Raw genomic sequence first — 18,121 nt, 5'->3', positions numbered from 1 at the left:
CACCCCCACCCACAACAATTTTTTTTTATTAGAATACATAGGATTTTAAGCTTTCCTTCGTAACTTTTGACTAAAGCAAGTGTTTTTCTTTTTTTTTTTGCATTTTTAAATATTATATTTACCTCCAGCCGAACTCGGGCAAATTAGAGAGTTGTAACTTACAAATCCGAACTTTCGCGATTTCTTTTAAGTCCCTTGTGGTATTCACAAGCGCAATGTTAATTAATACTGCTGCGTAACGGGTTCGAACGATTGGGAGGCGAATGTTTATATCGCATGAGCTTCACGCGCCGGCCGTTCGCTAGTAGTCGTTACGGACCTGAATACTACGCATGAGATTGCGTAGTAAACAAGCAGTGACGCAAAGCAGAACATTGTTTTCGTTTTCATTACAAACTTCAGCGTTTGGAGCTAGTTAGTGGTTGTACTCTACATGCCCACCATTCCCCATGAATGCTCAATCTTCAACACTGCACTTGACATTGACTGTTTTATTTATTGATCAGGATACTCTTATCATGTTTACCTTTTCGGTACATGTACGATGGGCAAAGAGCGACGGCACGGCATCCTTTTTAAGCCTCGACCCCTTCGCTGACAAGCCACAAACAACCAACACCCGTAGGTTTCGTTCGTAACTCTCCGGCGAAAAATGATCGGAGCAGAGCTTCGATCTGGGAGTCGACGTCCAAGGCTTTCCAAAGTCCACTCGTCGAACAGCGTTCACCCACACCTTCTCCAATTTCCGCTCCGTTGGAAACTTGTGAAAAAGCACCTCCGGGTTGCGCAGCGGCTTGTTTGAGCAGCCCACAGCGCTTTAAGTTGTACTCGGCATCTTTCGAGGAACAGCTGGGCAGTCTTGGACGCACCTAGGAGACCTCGCAAGCAAATAAACAAAAGGCTATACGGAAGCTACACGGGCTACAAGTAAAAGCAACGACTAAACGCGCAATAACAAGCCGAAGTAGCGGTGGTAGCGGCACAAAGAAGCGCACGCGACGGCTACGCCGTGCTCCCGTCCGGAACGGAGGAAAAAAAGAGAACGATGTTGACATCACGGCCCAATGTTGCTTTAGCGATCGGCAACCCGCTGGCCGCCCGCTAAGGAGCAGCGGCTCGCGGCGGGTCGCGTTTTTAATATCGGCATTAGTTGAGAATGCGGCGTCGCACGGACGTGAAATTTTGGCTGGGGTCGTATTTTGTGTCACTAAAGCGATACCAGTAATTTTATTCATTTTGAGCTTTGGCCGGAGTTGCCCTTTAAACTTCATTTTTTTTATTTTAAAATATACATTACCTGCACAGTTCGTTGCTTACATTTTTAATGCATTATATCCAACCGAACGTTTACGTAAATTATCGTGGACGATGGGACGTTATAACCTTAGAGTTATTACAATAAACGCTAGAGGTTCATTTGGCGTTAGTGTGCTTTTGCATTTTGAAGCAGACAGTAACCAGACTGAATTTGACTTCCGGTAATGCATTCCAATGGGAAAACGCAAATGCATTTTCTCCTCGCTCTCGATTATAAGGACAAATATTGCTCAATGTTGTGAGAATAAAAAATTTTGAACGCTTTACAATTGGATGTACAAAAATATGTGTCCGTTACAGCGTTTTCCTATACAATTCGTGGCGCCGAACACTGCGCTAAAATTATTATACGGCGGCGTATTTAGGGATATAGTCAATGCTATGCAGCACACAGAGTGAATCAGCTTGACAGAACACCAAAAGGATGCTGATATATGCCAAATCAAACAATCAAAAAGACGACAAGAACGAAGCATGGAGTTAGGGAACCAAGAACACGTCCTGGATTAGAAACAAACTGTGTATTAGTAGCATACTGCGTTTCTGTCATCTGAATGCTATTACAGCTTGAATACACCCTACGCACTTTTTAATTGTTGGTGCTGCTCGAATTGATAGCTTTTATCGATATGTCATGCTAAACAACATAGACCTGGGCCTCAATTTTCGCTAACTTAAATATCGGTCAGTAATTAAAAAACGAAATAACTAAATAAATTACACTTTTATGATGTGAATGAAGTAACATAGTGCCCGTTATGGGTAAAGAAACTACGCTGATAATTTCTATTATTCCCTGGTGAAGAAACAAATATCACGTACGTTTTCTCATAAGAATATACATGAAGACGGGAAAAATAGACTGGTTGCTGTCTGCTTCAATTTGCAACCGGAAGTCCCGTACACTCTAGCGCCAGCTGAGCCTACTGTAATAACTCTATGGTTAAAACTCAAGAAATCATTCTTTTCAATATTAGAGACTCTGGTCTATTAAAATCTAAATAGTAAACTAACAACTAAAAATAATTGCAATATTGAGGTATTAAAATATACTTAAATGACAGTTTTTTTGTAGTTTTTCTTTAATTTGACATTAACTTTATGATTGTGGGATACATTAAACAAAAGTTATATTCGCTTTCCGGCAGCTGTGCTTGAACGCCGCCATAACCAACCTTCACTTTTTTGTTTCCTCTTATTCCTTTAGCTTCACTTCATCATTGCCACAGCAGGAGAGGTTATTGCCACTTTAGGCGCTATCGCGTCCATCTCCCCCGCATAGGCCTTTGTGGAGGCTCGTCAACGCCCGCCTCAGGGACTCGGCATCTCGGTGAGAAAGGAGAAGGTTGGCCATGGTGGCTCAATCTGGCGTGTGTTTAAAGCGTCTTGTAGACGCTTTAAACACACGCCAAGTAGTAGTATAGACGCTTTAAGCATTGAGAACCCTGAGAGCGGTGACGTGGTTCATGATTCGTTTATCGTCAACTTCCTCACCTGTGAGGTATGAGAAAATTTTCTACTGACAGCTAATGCGAGTAACGGCGGGTCGATTTAGAAGTAAGCTTTTATTTGGCATCGTTTTTTTTTTTTTTTTTTTTTTTTCCTGCCGCCAAGTTTGTACGATTTCATCATTCTTTTCTAGTTTTCTTTATAAAAAATCTAAACTGCTCGACTGTTTTCAATTTTTGACGTGTAAATGCGAAGAGAAGTTCGTTTTGCGTTCGCTGGTAAATAAAAAGTTCGCTTTTTTTTTAGGCCCAGATTTGACGAATGGGATCGTTAACTGGAAGTTTGAATCACAATGTGCCGATCCCACCCAGTCAACGGTCACTACAGTATCAAATTTTATAAGATTGAGGTTTACTTCTTCAGAAGAATTCTGTCCACGTGTCTTTGAAAATAATTACGAACGTAACAAACCCTCAAAAAGAGGCCAAAGCACTATGCACGGTGGGGTCGCACCTTAAAGCTAAGCCGGTGACTACCTGTCGCAAGCAAGAATAAGTACACTTAGGGTGCCTTCATGTGCGCTTTGATTAGGATGCAGACATCTGGCCATTTTGTCCCACACGTTTATTTTTATTTTTTGTTCAGAAGCGCGTGAAACAGCGTGTCCCTGCACGCGTTTTTGGCGCTGACTGTGCTATGGCGACATTTTGTTTTCGTCAATTTCTTTGTATTTTACCCCTGAGCACGTGCTGTCGGCATCGGGTACTACAAAGGGTGGCATCACCCTTAACAGAGGGACATTGAGGCACCATAAGTAAACGCTTCTGTGCAAATGAATAACGTATTAGGGTAGCAGAAGCTGCAAGAGCGAGCTTTGTAATTTCAACGTCCCTTCCGAGCACGCGCACTCGTGTAGAGCAAGCAGTTAAAGGGAACACGTTCGTACTTGCGATTTCGGCTTCGCTTGCGCGTGAATTAAAACAAACTGATATTTATTTACCTGGAAAGCACGTTCTATCTCCGCGAGAAATCTTGATTATCTTGATTTACTAAACTTTAGCAATGCCTTATAGATTTCAACATCACACGTTAAGTAGGCTGTGGCAGAAAAATTACTCCAGGAAGATATCCGAATCAATGCATTAAAAACAAACGGATGGTTTAGTCTGGCCAATAGGCCGACATTGTCCGAACTCCCAATAGGAAAAAAGAATAATTAAAATAATATAAGGGAATGCTGTAAATAATATATAAAATACTGTGGTCCTTTGCAAAGCGGGCAGGCCCCAATCTCCCCAGGCAGCAAGAACAACGACGCTGCGTGCCCGAGCACCCGCTTCGCGCCCAGCTCGTGCCATTCGATTGTACCAACCCCGGAGCCTCGGACGGTTCTCAGCAGCTCCGCGTCCATCCGAGCCGGGACCCATGAGCGCCTGTCAGCGCTACTTGACGGGCTTCCCCTTCGTGGGGGAGTACACGAGCATCGAGTTCCAGGAAGAGGTGCCCATCTACCGCATCTGCTCGCTGTGTGGCGCCGTGCCCTCGGAGCTCTTTCTCACCAAGTGCTCGCACTTCTTCTGCCCAAAGTGCTTCTCAAAGCTCAAGGACGAAGACGGGTTCACCTGTCCCGTGGACAACACCAAGAGCCTGCCGGACCAGGTCTACCATGACACCACGTCCGCGAACATCCTGCAGGGCTTCCGCGTGGCCTGCCCCAACAAGTCCAACGGCTGCGAATACGTGGGGCCGCTAAACAACCTCAAGGAACACGTGAGCTCTTGCGGCTACCACGGCGTTCAGTGCGGCATCTGCATGAAGGAGCTGAAGCACCAGGACGTAGCGGCCCATCTGAAGATGGAGTGCCAGCGCAGCATGCAGCCGCAGCAGGCTCCGCAGCAAGAGGCCGGAGAAGGCTCCGCCGTGGCAGTCTACCCAAGGGAGGACGGCGCCATGTACACCGGAGCCGAAGCCTGTCAGATCAGCGAAGTACGTGAGAAGCTGGACGACGTGTGTCGCGAGGTCAAGTCGCTCAAGGACAGTTTTGCAGAGTTCGACGTCATCCGAAGCACGGTCAATGCGGTCCAGGATACGGTCAAGATCGAGATGAAAAAGATGCGCGAGGATTCTGCCATCGCCAACAAGCGAATTGTTACGAAGATCGAGAAGATCCAGAGCTATCTGAAGGGAAGGATCGACAGCATCGAGGACCGCTTCCGCTCGAGCAAGTTCGTCTGGCACATCAAGAACTTTTCCAAACTGAAGGAGCAGGTGATGGATGGGAAAGCCAAGTCCTTCTTCAGCGACGACTTCTACGTGGGCATCCAGGGCTATAAGATGTACCTCGGCGGGCACTTCGCCGAGAAGGACGACAAGGGCAAGACGTGTCTCAGCGTGTACGTGTACATCACCAAAGGGCCCTACGACCCCACGCTGGAATGGCCGTACAAGAGGAGGAGCACCTTCGTCATCGTTGACCAGAAGAGCAACACGTACCACAAGATTGCTGAAATTGTGCCCGAGGAGTTGGGCATCGACCTGGAGCACTGCTTCCAGAGACCCAAGGATGGCGAGAACGAAGGCATCGGCTATACGGCCATCATGAGTCTGGAGGACATCGAGAACCCGGAGAACGGTTACGTAGTTCATGACTCATTTGTCATCAACTTCATCACCTGTGAGGTGTGAGCAAATTTTCTGCAGACACCTAGTGCGAGTAACGGCGGGTCAATTTAGAAGTAAGCTTTTATTTGGCATCGTTTTGTTTTTTCTGCCGCGAAGTACGTACGATTTGATCATTCCTTTCTAGTTTTCTCTTTCAAAAATTTCAACTGCTCTACTGTTTTCACTTTTTGACTCGTAAGTGTGAAGAGTTGTTCCTTTTGCGTTCGGTGGCAAATAAAGAGTTCGCTTTTTTAAGGCCCAGATTTCACGAATGCCATCGTTAACTGGAAGTTTGGATCACAATGTGCCGATCCCACCCAGCCAACGGTAACTGCAGTATCAAATTTTATAAATTTAGGTTTACTTCAAAAGAATTCTGTCCGCGTGCTATTCTTTGAAAATAACCACGGAAATACAAATCTTTAGTTCTCCCATTTTTGCAGACAACTATACTTTGTTTCACCTTATGTTGCACCGCAGCGAAGGTTAGAAGCGCGAGCTCATTGCGTTGGCAGCCGCACTTAAGTCACGAGAGCTTGTGCCGCCGAGATGTGTCCCAGAGCTCGGGGCTCGCGCTTGTAGCCTTTCCTGCGGTGCATCATGAGGTGAAACAGAGTAAATATGTGGATATTCAAAAGAATTCAGCAAAGAGAGTGCGTGCATAGCTTTGGCGAGAATCCGTACGCTCATAGCTTTGACCTATCCCGACTAGAGTCAGCTAGAGATACTAGTAAGCTACGCTTTAGAGTAATGACACTTCAGCCCTCTTGGTGCTTAAAATCATGGTTACCTGATGTCGGAAGTTTTATCTAAAATCGCAGGTATCGCTTTTCCGTCCCATAGAAATGTTAAAGAAGTTCGCGACAGAGCAAAACAATATCACCTGAACTTCCTAAGACCGTACCTAAAGCTGGGGAAGTCGCATTTTTGAGTTGTGGCGACCGACAGTTGCATCGGCTCTGTGCTAAGTGCCAAGATGGCAGCGCCAGCTAGCATATCGAATAACAGAGTGAGCTCATTTTGTGGCTCTTGAGTCAGCTATTCGCCGGCTCTAGCTTTGACTGCATATTTTTGCCAGCTATCATCATCATACCATTAGGAGCCCCCATACATAGCCTCCTTTATACTGATAATGCCTGCCCAATGTAACGAGGTAGAGGGGCTTAGAGTGATAAACCGGAAGTTCGAAAGTGGCACCCCCCCCCGGTTGCCGCCATGTTGTACGCAAAAGTGACCACTCGTCACGTGACCTCACAACCGTGACGTCATTGGTAAGATGGCAGCGCCCAGAGCTGGCGGATGCGAGTTTGTTCGGTGCGTGGTAGCCGTGATGTGCCGCTGCTTTCCGACGACTTCGGGCTTCTTCGTGCTCGCTGACGCAGGTATAATGTGAAAATATGAAGGAATGAGACTGCAATGATGTCATCAATACGGCGACAAAAAGAGGAAGAAAATGGGAGGATACTAACGGAGAAAAGGGGAAGACAAAAAAGTCGAGGAGAACGAGGAGAGTCAGGGCGGAGGGCGGACGCATTCGGAAAAGCTTGGCTCCCGAATACACTGGCGAAGCTGTCATCCTCCGAAGTCTGCCGACCTGTCCTCACCGTCAACACTGAACGGCAAGCCTGGCTCCCGCTCAAGAGCGAACCGGCAAAGCCATCCCAACAACAGGTTGACTGGTCACCATCGGTACGCCGGCAGCCAAACGAGACCGGCGTCTGCCACGGGGGGGGGGGGGGGGGGGGGGGGGGGGGGGGGGTGCGTTTAGAATTAGCGTAAACCAGTGCCAACCTCGGCAAGTCGAACTTTGGATGTACGCCCTTTTATATATTTATTAATAAGTTTCCTTTTTTTTTTTCCTTACGTGGATTCGGAAAGAAGAACAACTTGGTGCAAATATATTTCTTCGATATCAAAGATCAGACGGACCTCTTAGTTTCCTTTCTTTTTACCATAAAGAACCTGACAGAGACTTTATATGCTTTTTGTGCAAGGTCGCTCTGGATCATCTGGATATTAACACCCGTGAGACAGCATCAGCCGTATCGCCGTACCGGTGCTCGGATTCCCGGATGTGTTCGAGTATCGAAAGAACTTTGAGTGCTTTAGCATTAAATTTTCGCATTCTCTTAGCTTTGTTTGGACGTTAAATGTCTGAGAGTCGACGTGAAATGTATGCGTCGGACTTAGGGCCTAGGGGAATTTGTTTCACCCTGAGTAACCGCATAATCGCAGTAACCTCTAGCGAGGAAGCTCCTGCGATCTTTACGTTTTGTACTAAATCTAATGAACAATTTTACGATATATCTTTTAGCATAAAATATTCACATTTTTATAGCTTCGTTTGAATGTTAAAATGCCTGAGAATCGACATTCACAAATTATTGTGGCCCTCAAAAGGGCCGTTGTTCCACATGCTCCACACTGGGATAGTGCACGTTATTCAAGTTCCTCGATGACTTTGAGATGTGCACTGGATTTGTCGGAGGACAAGGTGTCTCCAATAGTGAAGACCAGAGGCTCAATGTCACTGTCGATGATCATGCCCCGCTCCCATGCTTGATCTTCAACACGCTCAATGTGAGTACAACCGTTTTGTCAGTCTTTTTGGGTGACAGATGCCAGTGCTTCTGGCAGGATACGCTCTATTTCTTGCAGCGTAAAAAAACTTGTTCTTGCTCGCGACGTAGCCTTTCACCTTGATCCATACCAGCTCAATAAGGTTGAATTCGCAATTATACGGACGCAGTCGCAATACTTTGTGGCCGTGGGTAGCCGCCAGGGTGTCAATCAGGTATAGAGTGCCGGGTGCGTTGACCTTCTTAAAAAGCTCGAGGAGTACAGCTCCGAGTGTCAGCTTTCCGCGTCGACGACGTAGAAGCTTTTTCCAGAGCGACAATGTGATATGGTGCAATGTCCATTACTATGATGCTGGGGGGGGGGGGGGGGGGGGGGGGGATTATGGGTAGGAGCTGGCCTGAAAACCACCCTTTTAAGTATGTGCCATCAATCTCGGTGTGGTAGTCCCCAGCGTTGGCTTTCTTAGGCCTGAAGATGTCGGCAGCATCTTCGACAAAGCCTGTTTCGCTGCTACCAGCATGCACAAGAATCAGACGGCTTCCCTTGCCAAACAGCTCTGCCAGACCTGTCGTCAAGCCCCTCATGAACGCATCCTAAGAGAGATTCACAGTCTTGTCCTAAAAGACTAATTACTTTGTGTGTCCAGCATTCACCCAGGTATCATCTAGGTGGATTATAGACCTGCATGAAATGAGGTAGGTAAAAGTGAGTCCCAATATTTATGTTATTTCAAATCCCATGCTAATTCCAATATCACAATAACGTCACGCGACATAGATCATTCACTATGTCAGGCTTACACTAGCGCACAGTTACTTAACTATGGGCAGGTAAAATATAAAGTACTGTGCTAAATTTATCTTTAAATTCATGGATCTCAATTAAGGTAATCTGCGAGGTGAGCAAGCTGTTCCGCGTAGCTCAATGACGGGGATATTTAACGATTGTCAAATTATTATTAAAATTGTACAACTGCGCCATGTAAAAACAACGTACAATTTCGTTTTTTTTTTTCTTTTTTTGCAATATTGTTTAAACATTGACCGGCCGGTATAATAGCACCTTATCGCGGCGTTGAACAGCAAGAAAGTGAGGCTATGCGTGTGCCCTCTGCCACAGGCGCGTAGTCTCGCTGAGCTGCTTTTTCACGCAGCGATAAGGCGCTGGTCTACCGACCGGTCGGAGTTCGCACGATAATGGGAGTTGTAGTAGATCTTTTTTGTCCTCCGCTACGGTATCCCCGCAGAAAACGCCGCAGCTGCGCATGCGCACCGCCAGCCTTGTCTGCACAGTTCAAGGTCTTGTGGCGGATTACGGAGTGCTATCCGGGTGCTTGGTGGGCTGTGGAAACGGTCTACTACAATTCCCTATTGTTAGATTATCTGGAGGCAGTGGCGTAGTAACGGGGGGGGGGGGGGGGGGGGGGGGGCGGGGGGCTGTGGGCCCCGGGTACCAGGAGTCTCAGTCACGAGGGGGGGTGCCACTTATGGCGGCAATCCCCCCCCCGGCTCGACTGGTTCGTAGGTGGCAACGAATGTGTAGACGCATGAGGTCACCACTCTTCCATCACGAACGTGTCTGGTGCAGAGTCGCAAAACTGGCTTGGCTCGCGCAAAGTCATCGCGCACCGGCGGAAAAAACAAGCGCGGAAAGTGCGGGAGCACTCGAGAAAGAGCTGTGCCCGGGCACGCCCGAGCCAACGCCACCTAGTCTACGCCAAACACAGCGCAACACGACGCTGGCTTGCGCCGACCACGGCCGGACTGCGCCGAGACAGCAAGAGAAGGCGCCAGACGAAGAAGAAAGAAATCACACGAAGGTCTTACACGAAGGGAGTCACGGGGAGGTGGTAAACGTGTTGGGTAAACTCTCAACGTGTCGTCTCCCTCACCCCGAGGGGGAAGTGCCGAGATGAGGTGCTGGCCAAAGGCTTCTGCTCATCAAGCTCCCTCGCTCTCTGACCCCGCCGTAAGTTCTAGAAGCGCGTCGCTCGCCGTCGGGAGGCGGTCACAATGTAGTGTTCTGGCAAGTGAATTCGTAATGTGGTGACGGCGACGAGTTCACCGGTCATGATGACGAAATCGTTATGGAGATCATCCGACTACGGAGGCACCTGAAAGCCGCTGGGAAGCATCCTAATGAGACAAAAACTTGGAATGCAACACATTTTTGAAAACCGGAGACGACGGACGAAGAAGGGGACAACACACAAAACGTCTCAAACGCAGCTACTAAATTTTATTTGAACAGTCGTTTATACAAATGGGTTGCACGTGACGTCATTCAAAGGGCGCTCCGATGACCACTCGAGAGCGCTTCTGGTCAAGAGATCCAACGAGTCAAAAGGTCCAATAATGGATCAGAGTTATGACTCGTTGGATCTTTTGACTCGCCAGACCAGAGTCAAAAGATCCAATCTGGGTCAAGAGATCCAACGAGCCAAGAGATCCAACGAGTCAAAAGATCCACGAAGAGTCAAGAGGTCCAAGGAGTCAAAAGGTCCAACGAGTCAGAAGGTCCAATAGTGAATCTTTTCACGCGTTGGATCTCTTGACTCGGCAGACACGAGTCAAAGGATCCATTGTGGGTCGAGAGCTACAATTACTCGAGAACTGCCGCTTCATGTTGCAAAGGGTCGCAAAAAGCCCCTCAACACTTATCCCCTAGTAGCGCGGAGGCGTTGCACAATAAAGATCTGTAAACGATTTTTCACTTGGCGCCTTAGTTTTAGTTTAAAAAAAAAGCGAAACAGATTTAAGTTTGATGCGTCGCTCAACCACGCACCGTTTTCCGGTTTGCGGCGTAAAAAAACGATTTAAGGGAGGCACCCGCGGAGACATCCAGTTTCCTGTCGGTGGCTATATGGGCATTGGGGAGGGAGCGTTTTTCTTCGCTTCGGGTACATGATGCCACTAAAACTTTGCGTAAAAAAATTTAAGACTATAAGGCTTTTGACGCGTCTGTTCACGTTTTCACGACAACATGTGAAGAAATTAGCCTCAAATCGAGCAGACACTTCCCTACTCGATACACTTTCAACCAGTTCACGTCACGCGCGTAGTTTTCTCGACCGGCACAAGCGGCTGCAGGACGGAAAATAGCCCCCTTCCCTCTTCGCGATTTCTCCGCGCACTCGCGACATTTAGAAAACTCAAAGCGTGCTATCTTTCTTTTTCCTTTTTTTTTACTAAGCGAAAGTTAAGCGAAAGTGACACGCGCCAGATTCTTCGAACATTAAAATCCTTACACGGCCCCTTTAAAGGGATCATGAAGCGTTATCGGGTTGGAACGTTCATGACCTTGCCAGTTCGTACTGGTCCCCAGCCTGGCACAAGTATGCTCGCACAGACCGCCACTGATTCAGAAACTTCTTTGTCGCGGGGAACTACTTCTTTCAGTCTTGCCTTTGCAAAGCTAGATGACGTGATTGTGAAATCGAGACCACTTGACTGACGACACTCGAGCGCGGCTCATGCATAGATTAGACAAGAGAACTACATGAGCACTTGGCTTCAGCTCGTAACAATCAATAGCGAGTTTTAGTAGACCGTGTTTCCCGCTCCGCTAAGCCCCTCCGCTACCCGGAACTCTACAGCCAAGGCCATCGGCGCGCAGGCGCAGTGGCGGTTTCTTCGTAGCGGAGGGCTAGCGGAAGGGGAAACACGGTCTACTAAAACTCCCTAATGCCTCGACGGACACTCGGGTTGTGGCTCGTCTCCAACCACTGCGGTGATGAGAATAGCTGAACTCTAACAATGCCTAGAGCTCAGCACTCGTTCTCTACTTTGTCAAACCCAGCACGCTTGTAAGATTAACGTTGAAGGTATAGGATAGGCCCCATGCCACGTGGCCGCTTGTTTTTCTGGCTCCGATTTGAGGGGATAAATGATGCTCATATTTCTCGAATTTTATTTGGGACTGCCGCATTTGCTAGAAAGAACAACTAAGGCAAGTTTATTCAGTTATTAACGTTAGGGAGCGATTCTAAGTAGTATTTAGCGAAAGTAGAAAAATTGTTAGATTTTTCTACTTCGAAGAGGAACATCTCTTCGAAGTGCCCTTAGATGGCCACTTCGAAGAGAGCAACTCCCGATAATTCACCGGTTCTTTTCGTGCAGGTAAGATATCGAACTTGGCCCATTGGAAGGCGGTATGACAAAAAAAAATTAAATAATAATTAATATATATATATATATATACTTTTTTTATTTAAGGCGGGTTGATAGTATGGTGAACATTTCGCTTCTATTAAACTTTCAAGTTCGATATAAGATATATCGAAATTTAAGTTAGCATTTGATAAGCGGTTGCAGTAATGGATCATGGGATGCAAGGTTCCAAATATGTCGAGAAAATATGGAAGGTACTATGCTGTTTTTTCCTCGGCTTTATTACGTGCGAATAAAATAATTCAGTTTGCACGTACAAAATTGACTAGGTGCCGTATATGAAAAGGAGAAGTAATATATGATTTACGTGTTTATGCAAACCAAAAAACTAAAATAATATATATACACGTACTATCGCGATACATCGAAAGACGAATAAAAGTGTACATTTCTTTTGATCAATGCTGCTCAACTTGGACACGAGCCAGTGAAGCGTGTTCATGCATAGCAAGACAAGGGGTACTTGCATTCTTCTATTTTAAAATGCCTCAAACACAAAGGTGTTCAAGGCGTCGCGCGGAGCGAGATCTTCCATGACGCTCTCGGCTTCTAGCATAGGCTGCGGTGAATCCTCAGGTGAAACGGAGTATAGCCTGGAGTCTTCAGGTGCACCACGCAGTAGTGGTTATACGAACGCACGCCGATGCTGGTTCTTCGTACAGCGTGAAGCCAGTCAGCAGTCATGCTGCACTGGCTGGCAAGATGCTGCGACATGTGGACCCTCGGGATGGCTGCCAAACATTATGCTGTCCAAATGATTCACATAATTTTCCTCCCAGTTGAGCTCATGCTGCGTGTAGACCAATGCGCTGTTTCCATACAAGCCCTCACGAGGTATGGCAAAAGGCGCAGTTTCCACACGAGGTGTGGGTACTGCACGTGCGCAGGGAGCGCGTCAAGTGGACCGTTTGTGCGTGCGCAATGCCGATAGCAGCACCACCTGAGGGGCGGGACGTCAGCACCGCGTGTTGGTCTATACGTGGCTCGTCATTCAGACACCGATTAACAGTTTGTTGATTTCTAAATTCGAGAAACATTCTATGTCCCTGCGACCGTGCAGCGTGCACAATTCTCGGGAAATTCCTGAGTTAGTCAAGCATACCGCACGAATAAATGGCGTTGGTCACCAGCCGACTGAAATGTAAAATGCACAACGCCGTGACACAGCCAGCCATTCAGGATCCCGAAACCTTTCATCCCCGAGGCCACTGTATCCTCTTCTCTCATCTCCCTTTTCTGCTGCTGCTTTATCAGTTGCGGGATCCCACCCCGCTGCAGTGCAGTGACCGTCACACCTCTCCTTGCCATTCGAAAGTCGTCATACATCGAAGTTTTGCTTTTCTTTCTTTCGTGCTCTTCTTCAAAGTCCTTCCTCCCCTTTCCCGGTGATCGGGCAGGGAGTCGAGAGGTCCAACGAGTCAAAAGGTCCAATAATGGATCGTTTGACTCGTTGGATCTTTTGACTCGCCAAACACGAGTCAAGAGATCCAATGTGGGTCAAGAGGTCCAACGAGTCAGGAGATCCAACGACTCAAAAGATCCAATGTGGGTCAAGAGGTCCAACGAGTCAAGAGGTCCATCGAGTCATAAGATCCACGCCGAGTCAAGAGGTCCAACGAGTCAAAAGGTCCAACGAGTCAGAAGGTCCAATAATGGATCTTTTGACGCGTTGGATCTTTTGACTCGTTGGACCTCTTGACTCGGAATCACCAGAGAGGAGGGCGAGAAGAAGCTCCGCTCTTATCGGGGCCCCCTTTTGTGCCTCCCGGATTTGCCCAGTCGTCGCTATTCTCCCCCCAGAAGATTGGAAAAAGATTAGCTCGGTCACTCAAAATTCTTACAAAAGCAGCTTCCCTCTCCTCCTCTTACATGGAGGCCAAAAATATGCGTCGTGACGTCAGTGCAACCTATATATAGCATCTCTCCCACACGTCTTCCGGAACTGCCCACGTCACAGCAACCTTTAGCCAAAGTACATTTCGTCTTGACTTTTTTTTCTCTCTCATCACGTTACTTAGTTTGTACAAAGCATGCTTTGTACAAACTAAGTGAGGCATGCTTTGTACAAACTAAGTGAGGTGATGAGAGAGAAAAAAAAAAAGTCAAGACGAAATTACTCTGGCTAAAAGTTGCTGTGACGTGGGCAGTTCCGGAAGACGTGTGGGAGAGATGTTATATAAACGACTGTTCAAATAAAATTTAGTAGCTGCGTTTGAGACGTTTTGTGTGTTGTCCCCTTCTTCGTCCGTCGTCTCCGGTTTTCAAAAATGTGTAACATCAACCAGCTCGCCTGCCTATTTACTTTATCTTCATTGGAATGCAAAGCAGTTTCCAGAATGTATTGCCAAATGGAGCTTTTACGAGACCCTTCCAAACCTGACTGTTATATTTCGCTTGTTCCTCACCATTTGTGTTTCAGTTGCCTCATGCGAAAAGTACTTTTCCAAGCTAAAGTTAATCAAAACGTCTCTGCGCTCCACCATGAGCGATGAAAGGCTCTTAAACCTGTCGATACTGTCCATAGAAAAAAAACGTGTCAAAAACATAAATTTTACAACAGTAATCAATAACTTTGCAGAAGCCAAGTGTCGGCGAAAGAACTTATGAAGAAATTGAATGTTCAGCTTTCGTGACACAAATGCTCAATATAAAAAAAAAACTTCATGTGTCCTCATTATGTGTACATAGTTACATAGTTAAATAAAAAAAAACATTGTTTGCTGGCTAACCCTGTATTTATTATTTCATTATCGCTGCGTGCCCTCGCGTCGTGGTTGTGGCTTTTAGCTTTGCGGTCTCGGGGAGCGGGGGGTGGCAAAAGACCTAAGGGCCCCGGGTGCCAGATGGTCTAGCTACGCCACTGTCTGGAGGCTCTACATGTTCGGTATTAGGACATTCATATAGCACGATCCGTACCTGCCTTGTTCCCGAAATTCCTTGATTGCTCTCAGGTATCTCCGACGCAAGGCAATGATGTCACTGCCCTCGAGGTGTGCCAGTCTTCGTTTCCGCTTCTCATGAGTGAAACATGTACAAGTCACTCAAAAAAAGTAATTAAGTTAAGTTATTGAGTACTTACCTCAAAAGTAATTTCAGTAGAGTAGAAATTACTCAAATGGAAAGTAATTGAGTAAATTACTAACTACCTTAATAAAGTAGCGAATTAAGTTTAAGTTACTTTCATATTTTTTTTTATAGTAACAAGAAAGAGCACAAATGTATTCATTCGTTAGCGAAATTCTGCTAGCCAAATATAAAGCGGCTCTCATTTACACGTAAGTCCTTTAATAGCTGGTTCTGCTTCTGTGTGATTATTTGTTTTGTACTTTTTGTTTTCTGGTCCATGATGTACTGTGGATGTATCATTTCTACTTTGAGTTTTAGCACGTGCCTGAGTTTGATTTTGCAGACAGTGTTTGCTTGTTTACAGTGTTGCGTAACTTACATCTAAAATGTACTTCAAGTAAAGTACAAAGTTAATTAGAGGTTATGTATTTCAAGGCTTGTAAGTACACCGGGTGCAACGTACCTGAAGTAAAGTACTATAAATACAACATACTTTTTAACACAATCGTTCATGATGCCTTCATACACTTTTTTTTTTACTTTGTTATCTTGTACGTATTGCTCCAGGGGTAATCGGTGGAGCATCCGTTTTTTTCGGTAATGGCGACAAATATTGGTTAAAGTCAAGTCGCCACGTAGTTGTTTTACTCTCGCTGCCGAACTATTTAACACGGCAAATTTATAAGGCACTGATTTTTACCGGTCCTATTGCAGCCATTAATTACTTCACTCAGAGAAACGACCAGATGATGTCTCGAAAGACGAGAGAGCGTTTTCTCATGACGATACGCCATTTTTTGTTTTCAAGTATGGAAGATGCACTTTAAAGTCGGGAACTTTACTTTGTTCAGAAATTACCAGAAAAAAATACTTTAACACACGAACTCAACTCTGTGACGTCACGCCGCGGTGGTGGCGCGTCGGTCGCACTTCCGGTCTGGGGCTGTGGGCAGAAGTCCCCATGCCAGACGTGTATTCCTGCGTTGTTTTGAAAGGAAGCAGACAAAAACCTGCCTTCTCGTCAAAACACCGCGACTGGGGCCGTACCAAAAGTGTCGCGAGAGGTTTGAAGGTCAGTTTTCACGTGCTCGGTTCGTCCGAGAATCTGGATATGTACTGTGAAAAGGGGAAAAGCAGACGCCGTCGGACAATGATTGCTTGGGCGGGAAGCACTTTGGGTTGAATTCACGGATACTTGTGGTCATCAGATTTATTTGTTTTGTTTTCACACGAGGGATTTCTCCCTCGTGTGAATACTTCTTAAAGTATACCTCCCGATTCAACTTGTGTTTTTTTGCAAAAACGTTGGGGGAATTATAAAGTTTCTCGAAGGATCTTCGAATCTTATACGATGTTCATATGTCGAGTTTTGGGAGGAAAGGCAACGCAAAGAGCTAGGGGTCCTTAGCGTTTCTCATTAGCTCGCGATCTTTCAAGTACAGCCATAGCCTCCTCTATACTCACAAAGCCTGGCGGTTCGATGACGGAGGCATAGAGTGCCCGGTCGTAGATTCGGAGCGCGAAGATATGGTAGCACAGGGAATTTAACGCTGAGTCTGCTAATCAGAGCACAGCTTTTGCGGTGGAGAGGACCCGAAACACGGTTTCCGAACCCGACGAGAAAACAAGCGGTATCCCGAGGAACGCGAGAAGCACGAGCGGACATTCCATCGCTCGGGACAACTGTGATTCGGCGTCTCGCCGCAGCGGGGCGCCCGTTACATGACTCTTGTCTGCCGCTCTGCTTTTCCACTTTCGGCGGCAGCGTCACGTGGTGATCTGCCAGGCTTTGTCCGTATAGAGGAGGCAATGGTACAGCACAAACTACGGGAGGATCAGATGCATCAGAGAGGGTCATGCATTTTGTTGACTTCTTTGAGTGAGGTTGCAGAGTGTACAACTCCTGTAGTGTTCGAGAGTTCCTAAGTTGGTTAGAAGAGGGGACGAACCATTTATTTAAATACGTCAAGTCTCCTTGAGCTTCAAGACACAAAGAAATGTCAGTCTTCGGCGCTAATCCCGCATTTACTGGATCTCACTTGCGAGTTGCGACGTGTGTGTCCGCTCCCCGCGCCTCGTAGCAGGGTCGTTGCAGTGGGGGACTCGTGAAAAGTTTAGAGGCTTTCGGACCCTCCAAACCCCCCCCCCCCCAACCCTTCCTACGCCAACATGCTTCCCCCCCTTTGCAAATATCAGCTGATCTTCCAACATCTTATCTATTTTTGTGCAGGAATGTTTGTTGACCAACAAACCTACCACTAACATTCAGAAGTAATTTGTAATTCGTGTAGAAGTTACCTGGAAAAAGTAATTAGAGTAAATTACAATTTACCGAAATAAAAATGTAATTGAAAGTTACTAAACTACTCAGAAAATTAGTGAAACTACAGTAACTTGAGTAGAGTAGTTTAACTACGTACTATCGGGGAAAAATGAAATGCGAACAGAGGAGCGCGTGGCGCGCGGTACAGGCTGCGCCGCCTGGAACTGAGCCTAGGGGCGAGGGTGCGTGGCCTACTTCGATGTGTTCATGCCCCTCGATTGGCGCTCCCCCAGCTTCGGCAGTGCGCCTCTCAGTGCGCTGAAAGCTGTCACCGCTATCTTTGCCTGCTCGGCGAGTGCGGCGAGCTCCTTTGCACCGCACGCGCTGAGCCAGCAAAGATAGCTGTGATAGCTTTCAGCGCACTAAGAGGCGCACTGCTGAAGCTTGGAGAGCGCAGAGGGAGGGGCGTGATCACATCGAAGTAGGCCACGCACCCTCGCCCCTAGGCTCACTTCCAGGCGGCGCAGCCTGTACCGCGAGCCACGCGCTCCTCTGTTCGCATTTCATTTTTCCCCGATAGTACAAGTCTGAACTGTGAAACCGATGTCTTTCAGGA

At 46.8% G+C, this 18,121-nt stretch overlaps 1 protein-coding gene across 1 annotated transcript; it reads left to right on the top strand.

Annotated features, from left to right (window-relative positions):
* Positions 1-3,855: 3,855 nt before the first annotated feature.
* On the top strand, positions 3,856-5,650 carry LOC8038367 (TNF receptor-associated factor 6-like). The gene has a single exon (XM_002412547.4). It carries the CDS (start codon positions 4,192-4,194, stop codon positions 5,449-5,451), a length of 1,260 nt encoding a protein of 419 aa, XP_002412592.3. The 5' UTR covers positions 3,856-4,191; the 3' UTR covers positions 5,452-5,650.
* Positions 5,651-18,121: the final 12,471 nt, after the last annotated feature.

Source organism: Ixodes scapularis, unplaced genomic scaffold (assembly GCF_016920785.2).
Source record: "Ixodes scapularis isolate PalLabHiFi unplaced genomic scaffold, ASM1692078v2 PGA_scaffold1__304_contigs__length_218370807, whole genome shotgun sequence".
Classification (NCBI taxonomy): domain Eukaryota; kingdom Metazoa; phylum Arthropoda; class Arachnida; order Ixodida; family Ixodidae; genus Ixodes; species Ixodes scapularis.
This window is presented reverse-complemented; position numbering and strand designations above follow the sequence as displayed.

Coding starts and splice junctions, on each gene's coding strand:
- LOC8038367 (XM_002412547.4), top strand. CDS start 4,192: ATGAGCGCCTGTCAGCGCTACTTGACGGGCTTCCCCTTCGTGGGGGAG.